Genomic DNA, 12992 nt, shown 5'->3' with positions numbered 1-12992 from the left:
AGATTTATGAAGCATGGTTCAGTTTTCCAGCATATGCTAGAGTTGCGTTTTTGGGAAACATTAAGTGTGCAATCCTATGCAGGTTTAGAAAGAAAAAAGTCCTAGAACTTCCAGTATTCCCCAGCTTAACCCATACTGACTGCGGAAGGCTAGAATGACTTTCTTCTGTCTAACCCCAGAAATGATTGCACTCTAAGTGTACTTTGAAGAACACTAAATTGCTTTGCTCTGGCAGAGTTCTGTACAACCAAATGATGATCGTGTAGCAATATCTTCTATAAACCCTATGTTTCAATATGATCCAAAATTGCTCAGTTTGTGTAATACTCCAAGGCAGATTTTCCCAGCCTGGTGTCCTCCAGAGGACTAGGGCTGCAATTCCTATCATACCCAACCACAATTCTTGTCAGGGAATTATGGGAGCAGCAGTCAAATACATCTAGATGGTTGAAGGAGACTTCCAAAGGACAGAAAAGCAAACTGGTATTTCTACCAGATAGAGGAAGGATCCATTTGCCTACTGCACTAGATTATGGAAGCTGGAAGCCTCCTTTTACCAAGATGACTTGCAGCTCAGTTCTAATATGTTGCATGTGCCCAAGTTCAATAGGATTTGCTTCCAACTATGCAAACAAGTGGTAACTTTAAATGTAGCAGTCTAATTGCATTCTGAAAACTCCAGACTCTTGTCTTTTTCTACAAGTACAAAATAATTTACATACTCTAAGATGATGTGGATAATGTGGATCTTCAAATGTGATCTTCTGTATACTGTTTATCATAAAATATTATTGGATATTAATAAAAATACATTTCTGCAACTTCAACTGAACAGTGATATTGTTTCATAGGTTCTTGGGCAGATCGCTCACCACTGCATGAAGCAGCAAGTCAGGGACGCCTCCTTTCTCTCAAAACCTTAATTGCACAGGTAAAAATGCTATAGTTATATTTAAAACATGCTTTGTTTTTATACATTCTTCATTAACATCTGGTGTTACAAAAATAACATTTTGGCATTTTGTTGGTTAATCACTTCTTTAGACCTCCTTATATTCAGTACTTATATAAAATGCTAAGCTTGGGGGTCGGGGGGATGCATGCAAGCATAAACTCCTGCTCAGTATTGGCCTGCAAAGTACGCAGCCTGTGGATGCCATGACCGCCAGCTCACATAACTTCCTGTGTGCAGCAGAAGACTTTGCTGATAATGAAGCTCAGGCTACTTCTTTGGGGAATTGGACAATCAGTGCCAGATTCAAGGCCCTGGCACCATCTTCTGGCTCAAGGGATGACTCACTGGAAGAAGCTCCATCTGCCCAGCCTCACAAAGTCTTGGGCTGCAGAATCAAGTGAGGGCCCTTTAACAGTCCAGTGAGTTCCTCCACAAGGGGTGGAGCTGACCTCACTAAGACTTCTGTTGGCTCTAGCTACCTGCTGAAGCAACATCTTCCTATTGCCCTACTGGGAGAGAGTTCCAGACACTAGGAGCCATCCGTTCTTCTAATTTCTTCATACATTTCTGCTCTGAACTTAAAATAAGCTTCTGCTGTGACCCCAGGACACTTGTACTGGTACTCAATACCTTGCAATTGTTCAGTGTAAAACTAAAAGAACAAATATGTAAAAGAATCGCCACCTAGAATCAGAAAGTTAGACAAGTTAGAATTGGAGAGGGAGCAGCAAAAACTTGGACTTAGCTGTGACCCGTCCATTACATCCTCATCATCTGGACTCACTAACTTGCACACTTGGGCAGGTGAGTGCCTCTGGTACTCATATAGGCTTCCCATGCAACTCAGAAAGAACCTTGATTCTGGTGGGTTCTAACTGGGGTGGAAAGCCAAGACAAGTGCAGCAGGCTCTCTACTGAAGAAGTTGTCTCTCCAACATGTCAAGCAGCAACTCTGAAGTTCCAAAATATTCCAAATATGAGTTGCATCCTTTCATTAGGCTAGCACTCACTGAGGATGGCCTACCCCATTAGGTTTACCCATTTCTTTTGTGCATCATAGGTATTGTTTGCATTTTAAAAAACCCTTCTGATCTGTGACATCTTTTCTTTTTGATTGGGCTGAGCCTTTATTAGGAGACAGACCAGCTTTGCAGAACTAGTTGTGACTGTTCATTTCTTCTCTTATGTTTAGGGATACAATGTAAATTCTCTAACCATCGACCAAGTGACTCCACTGCATGAAGCATGCCTTGGAGATCATGTTGGGTGTGCTAGAATCCTTCTTGAAGCAGGAGCAAATGTAAGTATTATTCTTGCCTGTAAAACTTGCATTGGTATCAAATTGGATTGTGGTTGGAAGACACTGAGGGGTCAGTGCATATTTTAAAGTACGGATGTAATGTGGCACCTATTCTATAAGAAGGGCAGATGCTGCTTTCTGTACCAAATAACCATCATAAATAGAGCAATCCATTACAAGTTTACTGATCTGGATTTTCTGAACACTTCAGGAATGTAAAATACTAGCCATATAATTTCAGTGTATGCAGCACCCACCTTTCTTGAATACCACATTAAGATAGAATTCAAATTCTATCTGACCTCTTCTTTGTGTTGCCAGTTCTTTTATATTCTGAGATATATTTGCAATGACTCCCAGTGCATTTCATGGCCTGCACATGGGTTGCTAGTGGTGCTCCCTGCTGCAAGTCAGATTGGCAGAGATTCCCTTGCTGTACTCTTTTTCAGTAAGAGAGAGGATTTAAAAAGTGAGTCGGAGAAGGCAACAGATTATCACATGACAGAAACAGGATACACAAGCAAATAATGTATTCCTGCTCATAGACATCTCCAATATTTTAGGTGAATGCCACAACAATTGATGGGATAACACCTTTATTCAATGCATGCTCACGAGGAAGTGCACCTTGTGTAGAGCTCTTGTTGGAGTATGGTGCCAAAGCTCAGTGGGAGACCTGTCTCCCTTCTCCGACCCATGAAGCAGCCAGCAAAGGTAAGACATTAGAATTACTGAATGGATCAAGACATGCATCATGCATTGTAAATGCAATTTCTAATTTGAGAGATTGACACTGTCTTTTGTCTAGGCCACAGTGATTGTCTAGAGGTGCTGATCTCATGGGGAATAGATGTTGACCAAGATATCCCTCACCTGGGAACACCTCTATATGTGGCTTGCCTTTCACAGCAGAAACAATGTGTTCGCAAGCTTCTCTATTCAGGTACATGATTTAAAATGCTCACTATATTTATATTTTGCATGTTTTTTAAACTTAACCGGTCTCTTAATGTAGTAGTTCAGATTTAGTATGAAGAAAGAAGCCAACCACTACTTTTGTTCAGCCCAGATCCTTAAGTAATCACAATTCCTAGTTTAACTGCACATTTTCTTGAACTTGCCCCACTTCTTACTTTATCTGTAATTCATCTGTTCATAGCAGTGGATGTAGCAGTTAATCTGCAAATTAATTAAGCAGCCACAGTAAAAGTCTGTTCTTTAATGATTCAGAAAATACAATATTCATAACTAATCTGTATTACAAGAACTGCACTGTGTATTTTAGTGATGATGTTTCAGCTTCATATTCCCTCTCATGTTTCCCCACTGCTTCTGTCTTTTTTCTCACCTGAAAGAAAAGGCAGAATAGGTGTCCAATGCCATTTGACTGTAGCCTCAAAAGTCTTTGTTCTGGAAGCACCCTAATATTTGAGACATGATTACTTTGCTGTGATACTAATGAGTATATGCATTTTTCTTTTACAAATCCATAGGTGCAAATGTACAAAAGGGAAAGTTTTTGGAAACCCCATTACATGGAGCCGCAAGGCAATCTAGTGCCGAAATAATAAACATGCTTCTTGAGTTTGGGGCAGACATAAATGCCAAAAATACAGAGTTTGAACGACCTGTAGATGTAGCTTCTCCACGCAGTGCAGTGGAACGAATATTGCTTCTACAAGAAGGTAAAGGGTCTTCTCAAACTTACATATGACTCCCAAAGGATATATATTCCCTCTCCATTTTCAGGTGGTGGGGGAGAAGAGTCCCATGAAAATGGAGATGGGAGGTCAGTTGTAGCACTAGTTAGCATCAAGAAGTATCTTATTAGGTGAAAAGGTGTGGTTTCTCCTCCTCCTCCCACACTGCGCAAATGCATGCCTGGTCACCACTAGTCCCGGGCATCCAGTCTCAGGGCTGAGTTCAAGAATGCAACCCTGAGCCTACAGGGGATATAACCCCATCCAGGTACACCCCTAACCTGATCTGTCTTTTGACTGACTAGTGTATCTGTCTTGTTTGGACTAGTATATTAGGCAGCTGTAGAACCCTGGCTAGACGGATTTGCAAGTTTCGCCATTTTCTTTCTCAGTCATATTGCCATCTCTCTTGTGGAGCTGGTATTTTTGTTACATGCCATCTTTAGAAGACTTACTGAAATTTCATGGGGATTTTTTTTTCTGATTATTTAATTAAATTCCACAGTGCTTTGTTCTACAGTTTAAAAATATGATGGAAAAAATGGAAGGGCATTCTAACAGACACATGCAGATATTCAATCACAATAGTTAGATTTGAATATTATGTTAGTACAGTGTCCACTTGGACACACCACAAAAGTTGTAATAGTATAATAAACACATTGCAAGTTCTTGAGGATACAACAATGATACTTAATTTCATTCTTTCGCACTTGCAGCTACTCCATGTTCTCTTTGCCAACTGTGCCGGCTACGTATCCGAAACTACATTGGAAGATCTAGATTGCATCTTGTGCCACAACTGCAGCTGCCAACCATATTGAAAAACTTCTTACAATACAGATAAAGTAGTGACTAGCTTTTCAAAACCTGAACAAGTTATCTTAACGTATGTTTCACATGCACAGTTGTTGGGATGAGGGAGTATGTATGTGTGTGCGTTGTGAGGGGCTCAACCAACTCTTACGTACCAATCTATAATAGAAAACTGTCATCACAATTCAAAACTGTGAGATCCCTTGAGCAACCCAGTGACAAGGTGCTAATATAATTAAACAGAATAGAATTTGTTCATACTCTAGAAATGTGCTATGCACTTAATGTAGCATTTATTGATTAAATAATGCACCTTTCCAGGGGATTCTATTTTGCACAGGCAATGTAGTTAAATTCTTGCAGGGATTCCAGAGGGTGTGTTCACACACATAACGCTAAACTGATCCGTGAAGTTACCACACTGCATGGTATCTCACCCTGTATCTTGGGTTCACACATTTGTGTAGTAACTGCTCATGAATGATCCCATCATCCCCCACAGCTGAGAATCAATCCCAGAATGCACTGCTCCTGCCTGCCCTGCCTGTCATTCCTCTGTTGGCCTGTATGCTCCTCTTGGCATGTTCTCAGCCAGACATGCCTGGGGTTTTTTTTTTCCCTTGCTGCTCCGTGGGGCCACCATTTACTCATTAGAGTGGCATGGCTGCTCTGCAGGGACAACAGAGCAACACACTCCACTGCAAACCCCACTCTCTGCTCATGTGTAAGTATCCACCTGCACCCCTTCCCCCTCCCAGTGCTCCATCCTGTGTGCAGGATTGTACACATTGCAAGTGCGTGCTCTCTAATGCCTGGCCACCCTGCCTCACCGCCATGCCCATGTTGATGTTGTCATGCCCATCTCATGTGAGGCAGGTGTAGTGGTGAGACGGACAAGGTGAGATGGCTGCTTTGGCTGCCGAACTCACCAGAAGAAATGGTGAAGCTGTGGAAAAGCATCATAAGTTAAATCACATGTCATGACAAGCAACAGTGAACTGTAGAAACCTTAGAACACTGTTGGTTCTCCATGGAGATTCACTGTAAGCAAATCAACCATGTTTCATCATGTTTATGGATTTACCCATAATAAGAAACCATTCCCTGAATGGCTTGTCATTACGTGTGAGCACAGCCAATGTCTTTACTGCAGTTAACTTTACCACTTCCTGCAGAGTGGCCATTTTCTGGAGGCTTAAGGTGCAGGGGAGAGATTGGAATTTCTCACTTTCCAATTCTTCCCCAGCATTTCCCCTGTAAAGAACCACAGTCATGGAAGAATGACCAGATCTCTTGTCCTTTCCTGCCAAGAACAAGCAGCCCTTAGTGGGGCTTTCCCCTCATTTAATCACTGTTTCTCCCACAGAATCTGCTCCCCTAGTTGTTTATGGGAGAAAGCTGCTGCAGCTGAAGGAATGAAGGAGCTGTAGTTACCAAGAGCAACAAAGGACCCAAGGCTTGCTAATGGTTGGAATGATATGATGCTACATCTTTAGCCCCAAGACTCTTGCAGACTGCTGTGCTAGTGAAACTATACCATGGTGGGATAGGGACATGGTGAAAGTTTGGGTCTTGTACATCACACACTAGAGCTTTCATTCATAGATACAGTTTGTTTGCTTCTGTTATATTCTGGTTCAACAATGTCTGTTATGTATGTACATAGACATATGGGATGTTATATGCACTCTATATATATATAAACATTTTAAACATCAAAACGAGTGTCATTTTTCTTCCTCCATTTCCTCCTTAAATACTGCATGAAGAGCAGATTATGCTAATTTATTTATTTCTTTTAAGTCAACTACCCATTGAAATGTAAGTGATCAAAAACAGTCTGGTACGGTGCTAACAATCCAATCCTATGGATTTTTACCTAGAAGTGGAGTCCATTATGTTCAATGAGTAAATGCATACATCCTGTTCATACATGACTGGTCCTGCAAATCTTTACTACCAGATTCAGTAAGTGTTATTGAAACAAGAGCAGAAAGCAAATACGGCAGAAGTTCAAATGAAGATGCTTGCTATGACACAGGATTTTGAGTCTGTCAAAATTAAACCTTGTTCAAATCATGAATTTTATTGCCACCTAAACCTATTTTTATGGACAGAGTTTCCCTGCCTTCTTAGAAAACAAGCAGCTCTCATCCATCTGAGTTGAAGAAGGTTGGCTCTCTTCTAGAAATTTACCATTGTAATTCATTAGATTAATGATAGCACTGTTTTTTCCCCAAACCTTTTTATTTGGGTGATAGGACTATATTGATAGAAAAAACTGCTTTCTATCATATTTTTCTAGCACATATTTTTATATTAAAAACTGCATCAAAACCTTGTTTTATTAGCCTGAAGATAAGACATCTATTTTGAAATCCAAAGCTGTGATCATCAACATGTGAGCATGTGTGGTAGGGAGGAGAAGAACTTGCAGGTGACTGCTTCTGTCTTTCCCATTTAAGAATGTGTAGGTGATTAATGTTTTGTGCTACTCTTAACAGGTGCTAAGTGAACTAGAGCTCTCAATGGTGTTTACTCCAGAGAATAATGTTGCCTCTGGCCACATTGAGCTGATTAGGTAAGTCGGAAACAATCCAAATACCCCTGTTAAGGATTCAGGCTTTGCAAGATAGATGGTTTCTTCATAACAAAGGCTTGAGAGAGAGCCAAAGTAAACTGTTGATGCCTTCCTTAATGTCAGCCAAAATCTTTATGGCTTTGTTTATGACTCTGCTCTGTCCTTCCTATCCATCCAAATATTTATTTTGTTCTTTATATTTTCATGGTATTTTAGAAACAGCTTTTGGTCAAATCCTGTTAGGGTGCAATTCTATGCATATAGGGCTGAAAAATGTCCTAACAGCTCCCAGCCAGTCATGCACCAACCAATTTTGGGACTTTTTAGGATTGCATCCTTACTAGAGAGATCTAATTTTCTAATTGACTGCCATGCACTTTCACATTAACAAAAGAAAGAAGTCTCAGTCATATCTGGCAGGGTTGAGGGTAGCGAAAAAAAAACCCAGTCCCAGGACATGTCTTGAACACAGAGGGGAGAGTTTATTTAAACATAATTTCTAATCAAAGCCTTCATTGCTTCGATTTCAGCTGATTTTGGCAGTCCATCTGTGGCACTTCGGGTGGGGATGGAAAGCGGCTGGAGCAATGCAATGATCCCCCCTTCCCTGCTTTACTCCTTATTTGAGGTTGCTTTTTTGACCTCAGAGAAGCAGCTGATACAGTTCTTTCTATGCTGGTTGCAAGAGCCAAAGAGAGATCTCCAACCTCTGAGGTCAATGATCTGTTTTTGACCTGGGATCTGGGAATGCAAGGATCGTGTGCCCAGTCCAAGGGTCTATAAGGACCGTTCTTTATGATGTCCATAAAAACAATCCCTGACTAATGCATCTAGGTATGTTCATCGTCCATCTCTTGTTCTGCAAGCTCACATTCAAATCACATTTCATTAGCTGTGCTCAGGAACAGGTTTAATTATTCTTATGCTCCATCTGTGATTTTTGCCCGTTTAATCTTTATCTTAAATATAGTCCTGAACAACTAAATCAGTTAATATGAAATCCTATGGAACTTTAGACAGAAAAAAAAGGCTTAACACCCAGGTGCGTGTCCCAGCCAGCTTTGACTCTTTGTTATCTACACTTGCCTAGGATTGAATTTGTAAACGGAAGGCTGACACGGTTATACTACAGTATTTAGTTTAAAAAGGGAGTAGCTGCTGTATGTTTGCCCTGTCATACTGCAACTGGGATCAGCTATTTGGGAAGGGATTTGCCCTTTGTTTTCCAATCCCAGCAAAACAACAACTCAACATATGCACAGTCTCTGTGCGCGCCTGCACAAAGATGAATACCCGCACCGACTAACTAGCCTAGATCTGCGCAACAACGTAACCTGCTATCTCTCCTGAAACGAGGCGACAAATCACTCTACGTCTCGCTGACTTCCGGCAGAACTCCGGCCTATGAACACCAAGGAGAGGCGGGGCCTGTTTCTTCCCTCCCCGCCCTCATTTTCTGATGCAGCCTGGAGTTCGATGCGCGCGGGCAAAAGGTCTCGGCGGCCGGACGCTGAAACGCATGCGCGCTTCGGCGGCTAAAGAAATAAAGAAATAACTGGCGGGCGGGCGGAATGGTTGCTGTGGCAACTGTTGCTGTGGCTACCGAGGACGCCTTGGCTGGACCCTGCGCGGCGCTTCTCAGGGGAAGGAAGCGTTCCGCGAGCATCGTCGTCATCCTCTTTCCGCATGTCGTACTCTACCAGTCCGAGGCGCACGGGGCTGCCCCGGGCGGTGCTGCGCTGGCTGCAGAGCCTCGATCTCACCTTTGCGCCGACGCATATCCGTAGGTGAGGCGAGCGGGCCTCCCTGGTCGTCTCGCGTTTATCGAAGGGGCCGGCGGTGCCTGGCAGGCTCGCCATCTACAGAGGCGAAAACGCTCCAAAAGAGCCTCGGGGAATTTGGCTGCAAGGGGAGACTAGGCAAGGGCGGCCCCTTGGGAAGCTGTTCATCCTCCCCTTGAAGGCGCCCATCAAACTGCAGGAGCGATGCTAGATGCCTAAAAAATCCGGAACTAGGGCCATCGGGCAGCAAATTACACAAATTTAGATTGCTAATCTATATTGGCAGCCACATGTACGCAATTAGAGCCGTTACTTCCATTTAGTTTTTATAGAAGGCAAGGTAAGAAGTTCTGAGGCCAGAACTGTGCATTGTGTGCTTCTTTAAAACGTAGCCTCGACGCACTCTCACTCTTGTTTGGATTTTCAGACCCAAATCCAGATGGGGAAGATGGAGTGCCTGGGACTAGCAAAGAACTGTATGGTACCTCAGACATTTGCAAACTGGACGTGTCACACTAGCAAGGGAGACTGTGAGAAGGAATTGTAGACTGTAGTAACCCATCTTCTTAGGCTTCAAGCTCACAGTTATTAGGAAGGGGGTCCTTATTTAAAATAATTTATGTGGTAGTTTCTGCTGTTCTAAAACTATTAATTACAGTTCTTGCGCTATAATTTCTTGACATCCTAAAATCTTCAGCAACAATTACAGTATTAAGTTTTGTGCAAATTCCTAATCTTTTAAAGGTATCCTAAATACATATTAGGATACCTTTCTTAGAAGTCAGCAAAGTTCTTAAAAGGATATTGCCCAGCTGTGAATTTAGGGTATTTGTTTTGTCTTATTTTGTTGGTTACCTTTGGTTTGAGACATTTGTTTTTCAGATTTACCAGTTATCAATACCCAATTTCTTTCTAGAAACAGATATTGGAGCTATTGTTAGTACATTCATTCAGATATTTGCTGCTCATTCAAAACCTTTTTGCAACCTTTTTCTGTTTTTGCCCCTAGAGAAAGGGTTTGGGCCTTCTTGGAAAAAGCCAAAAACGAATAAAGTTTCTCACACACTATTTACTAAGGGAGCACCCAGTGTTCACACTCTTTCTCTTGTCAGGGGTCACTGTCTACAGTGGCCCAAGACACATGTGTAATTGCCCAGTAGCAACTAGGAGCACACCCTCCAGAAAAACGAGATGACAGTGTTATCGAACTCAGCCAGTCAACAGCTAGGGCAAACCCTGGGTGGATCCCAGACCCAAGTCAAAATGAGCCTGAGATGAGACTTAGAGCCAAAACCAGCTTTATTCTAGTGCGCTATAGAATAAAGGGAGACAAAAGAGCACATTCAACCCAAAGCAGTGTCTCGAAAGTTGCACCCCGGTACATGCGTTTTATACCCTAGGTAACCAATTAGTTCACCTAATACACTTCTAATGCATCAGTACATCGATGTCACCACACCCCCACTGCTGTTAGCTTCAAAGAGTCTTTTCTTCTGTCAAGGACCAGACATTTCCCATGTCTATTTCTTATCTGCTCGAGATTCACACAGGCTTGCCATGTTCCTACTCCCTTCACATTTGCAACTTTCATGGCGGCTATAACCAGTTTCCACTGTCCCTTTGATTGCTGTATTCGAGGTCAGGCTAGTGTGTTAGCTTTTGGTTACACAAAGTTCATTTTGTTCTTATCCTTCTAGGACAGTATAACTGTGGTGTTTTTACTATGTGGCCTTCCTCTGGCCAACTACTTTTGGGGTGTTTTGGGGTGTTGCAATTGGCAACAACAGTGGTACTGAGGCAGTTGTGGACTTAATGAAAATAATCGGCAGACTGTGGAAGGAAAGGTGGAGGTGTTCTCTCTAGACCAAAAGGATAGTACCTTCATGCTGTGTTCCGTATTAGTCCGTTAAAGAAGTGATTTCTAAGATCTCCTAGTAGTTTCAAGGCCTCCTACTTTAGAGGGAAGAAGCAGGCTTGTATTAAGGTAGATTATGGCAGTTGGGAGTTCTAAAGGTCTGTGCCTCATAATTAGATAGGGCTTTTCTAAGACCTTCCATGCTGGCCTGGTTACTCTTCCTACTCTCCTTTGCTTAAAAATATTATTATTATTATTATTATTATTATTATTATTATTATTATTATTATTACATTTCTATGCCGCCCCTTGCCGAAACCTCGGGGCGGCTTACAACATGATAAAATACATTGAAATACAATAGTACATAATAAATTACCATTAAATATAAAAATACAAAAAATACATTGATTTACAAATACAAAATTAAAATTATCAGTATAAAATAAAAATATAGGAGGAGAAAGAGAAGGAAGAAGAAGTTGCCCAGGCCAGATCATATGTTTTAACAATTGAAATGATGTTTAAATAAAAAGGTCTTTACCTGGCGCCGAAAAACCAGTAACGACGGTGCCAGGCGGACCTCTTTGGGGAGTGAATTCCATAGGTTGGGCGCCACCGCAGAGAAAGCCCTCCTCCGGGTACTTACTCTCCTAATTTCTTTCATGGAGGGTTCCCGGAGAAGGGACTCTCCCGCAGATCTCAAAGGGCGGTCGGGCATATACGGACGTAAGCGCTCGTTCAGGTAGCCAGGACCCAAGCCGTTTAGGGCTTTGTAGGTCATAATCAACACCTTGAATTGGGCCCGGGCTTCAATGGGAAGCCAGTGAAGCTGATGGAGGACTGGAGTCATGTGAGCATAACGCCCCGTCCCCGTCAGCAACCTGGCAGCTCTATTTTGCACCAATTGAAGTGTTCGGACTGTCTTCAGGGGAAGCCCCACGTAAAGCGCGTTACAGAAGTCAAGGCGGGAAGTCACCAGCGCGTGTGTCACCGTCGCCAGGCAGTCGTATTCCAGGTAGGGGCACAGCTGATTAATCAGCCGAAGCTGAAGGAAGGCGTTCCTCGCTACCGCTGTCACCTGAGCTTCCAAAGAAAGCTCCGGGTCGAGGAGTACTCCTAAGCTGCGGACCTTATCCCTAAGAGGGAGTGTTGCACCATTCAGGACCAGGTCAAATCCACCCTCTCCGAAACCCGATCCGCCAACCAACAGGACCTCCGTCTTGTCTGGGTTGAGTTTCAGTTTATTGGCCCTCATCCTTTCCCTTACCTCGGCCAAGCACCGGTTCAGCACAGCCACTGCCTCACCTGGATTAGTGGAGAATGAGAGGTAAAGCTGGGTATCATCAGCGTATTGATGATTCCGCAGCCCACACCTCCTGATGACCTCTCCCAGCGGTTTCATATAGATGTTAAATAGCAGAGGGGATAGAATGGAGCCCTGTGGTACCCCATGGCATAGCTGCCATGACGTAGAGACATGGTCCCCCAGCACTACCTTCTGGAATCGACCGTTGAGATAGGAGCGGAACCACTGCAAAGCAGTGCCTCCAACCCCCAATCCCGCAAGTCTATCCAGAAGGATACCATGGTCAATGGTATCGAAAGCCGCCGAGAGGTCCAGAAGAACCAACAGGGATGTACTCCCCCTGTCCTTCTCCCTGCACAGATCGTCGTACAGGGCGACCAAGGCAGATTCAGTACTGTACCCGGGTCTGAAGCCGGACTGAAAAGGATCCAGATAATCAGTTTCCTCCAAGAGTGCTTGGAGTTGTCCCGCCACCACTCGCTCCAGCACCTTGCCCAGAAACGGGATGTTGGCCACAGGTCTATAGTTAGTGGCCATCTCTGGATCCAGTGACGCTTTCTTCAGGACCGGTCGTATTACCCCCTCCTTCAAAGGGGCAGGCACTCGACCCTCCCTCAGAGAAGCGTTAACCACTTCCAAAATCCAGGTCCCAATCCCGTGCTTGGAGTTATTTATTAACCAAGACGGGCAAGGAT

General features: G+C 43.2%; 1 protein-coding gene across 1 annotated transcript; it reads left to right on the top strand.

The window, feature by feature from the left end:
* Positions 1-851: 851 nt before the first annotated feature.
* Positions 852-6492, top strand: LOC123034998 (ankyrin repeat and SOCS box protein 5-like; the record flags this gene model as incomplete). Its single annotated transcript, XM_044452814.1, has 6 exons — positions 852-931; positions 2148-2255; positions 2819-2969; positions 3064-3198; positions 3749-3940; positions 4675-6492. Coding segments are annotated over 6 exons (794 nt in total), but the record flags the coding sequence as incomplete, so codon positions are not given.
* Positions 6493-12992: the final 6500 nt, after the last annotated feature.

This window comes from Varanus komodoensis, unplaced genomic scaffold, assembly GCF_004798865.1.
Source record: "Varanus komodoensis strain SLA01 unplaced genomic scaffold, ASM479886v1 scaffold748, whole genome shotgun sequence".
Classification (NCBI taxonomy): domain Eukaryota; kingdom Metazoa; phylum Chordata; class Lepidosauria; order Squamata; family Varanidae; genus Varanus; species Varanus komodoensis.
Note: the sequence above shows the minus strand (reverse complement) of the source record. Positions and strands in the feature narration are given on the sequence as shown.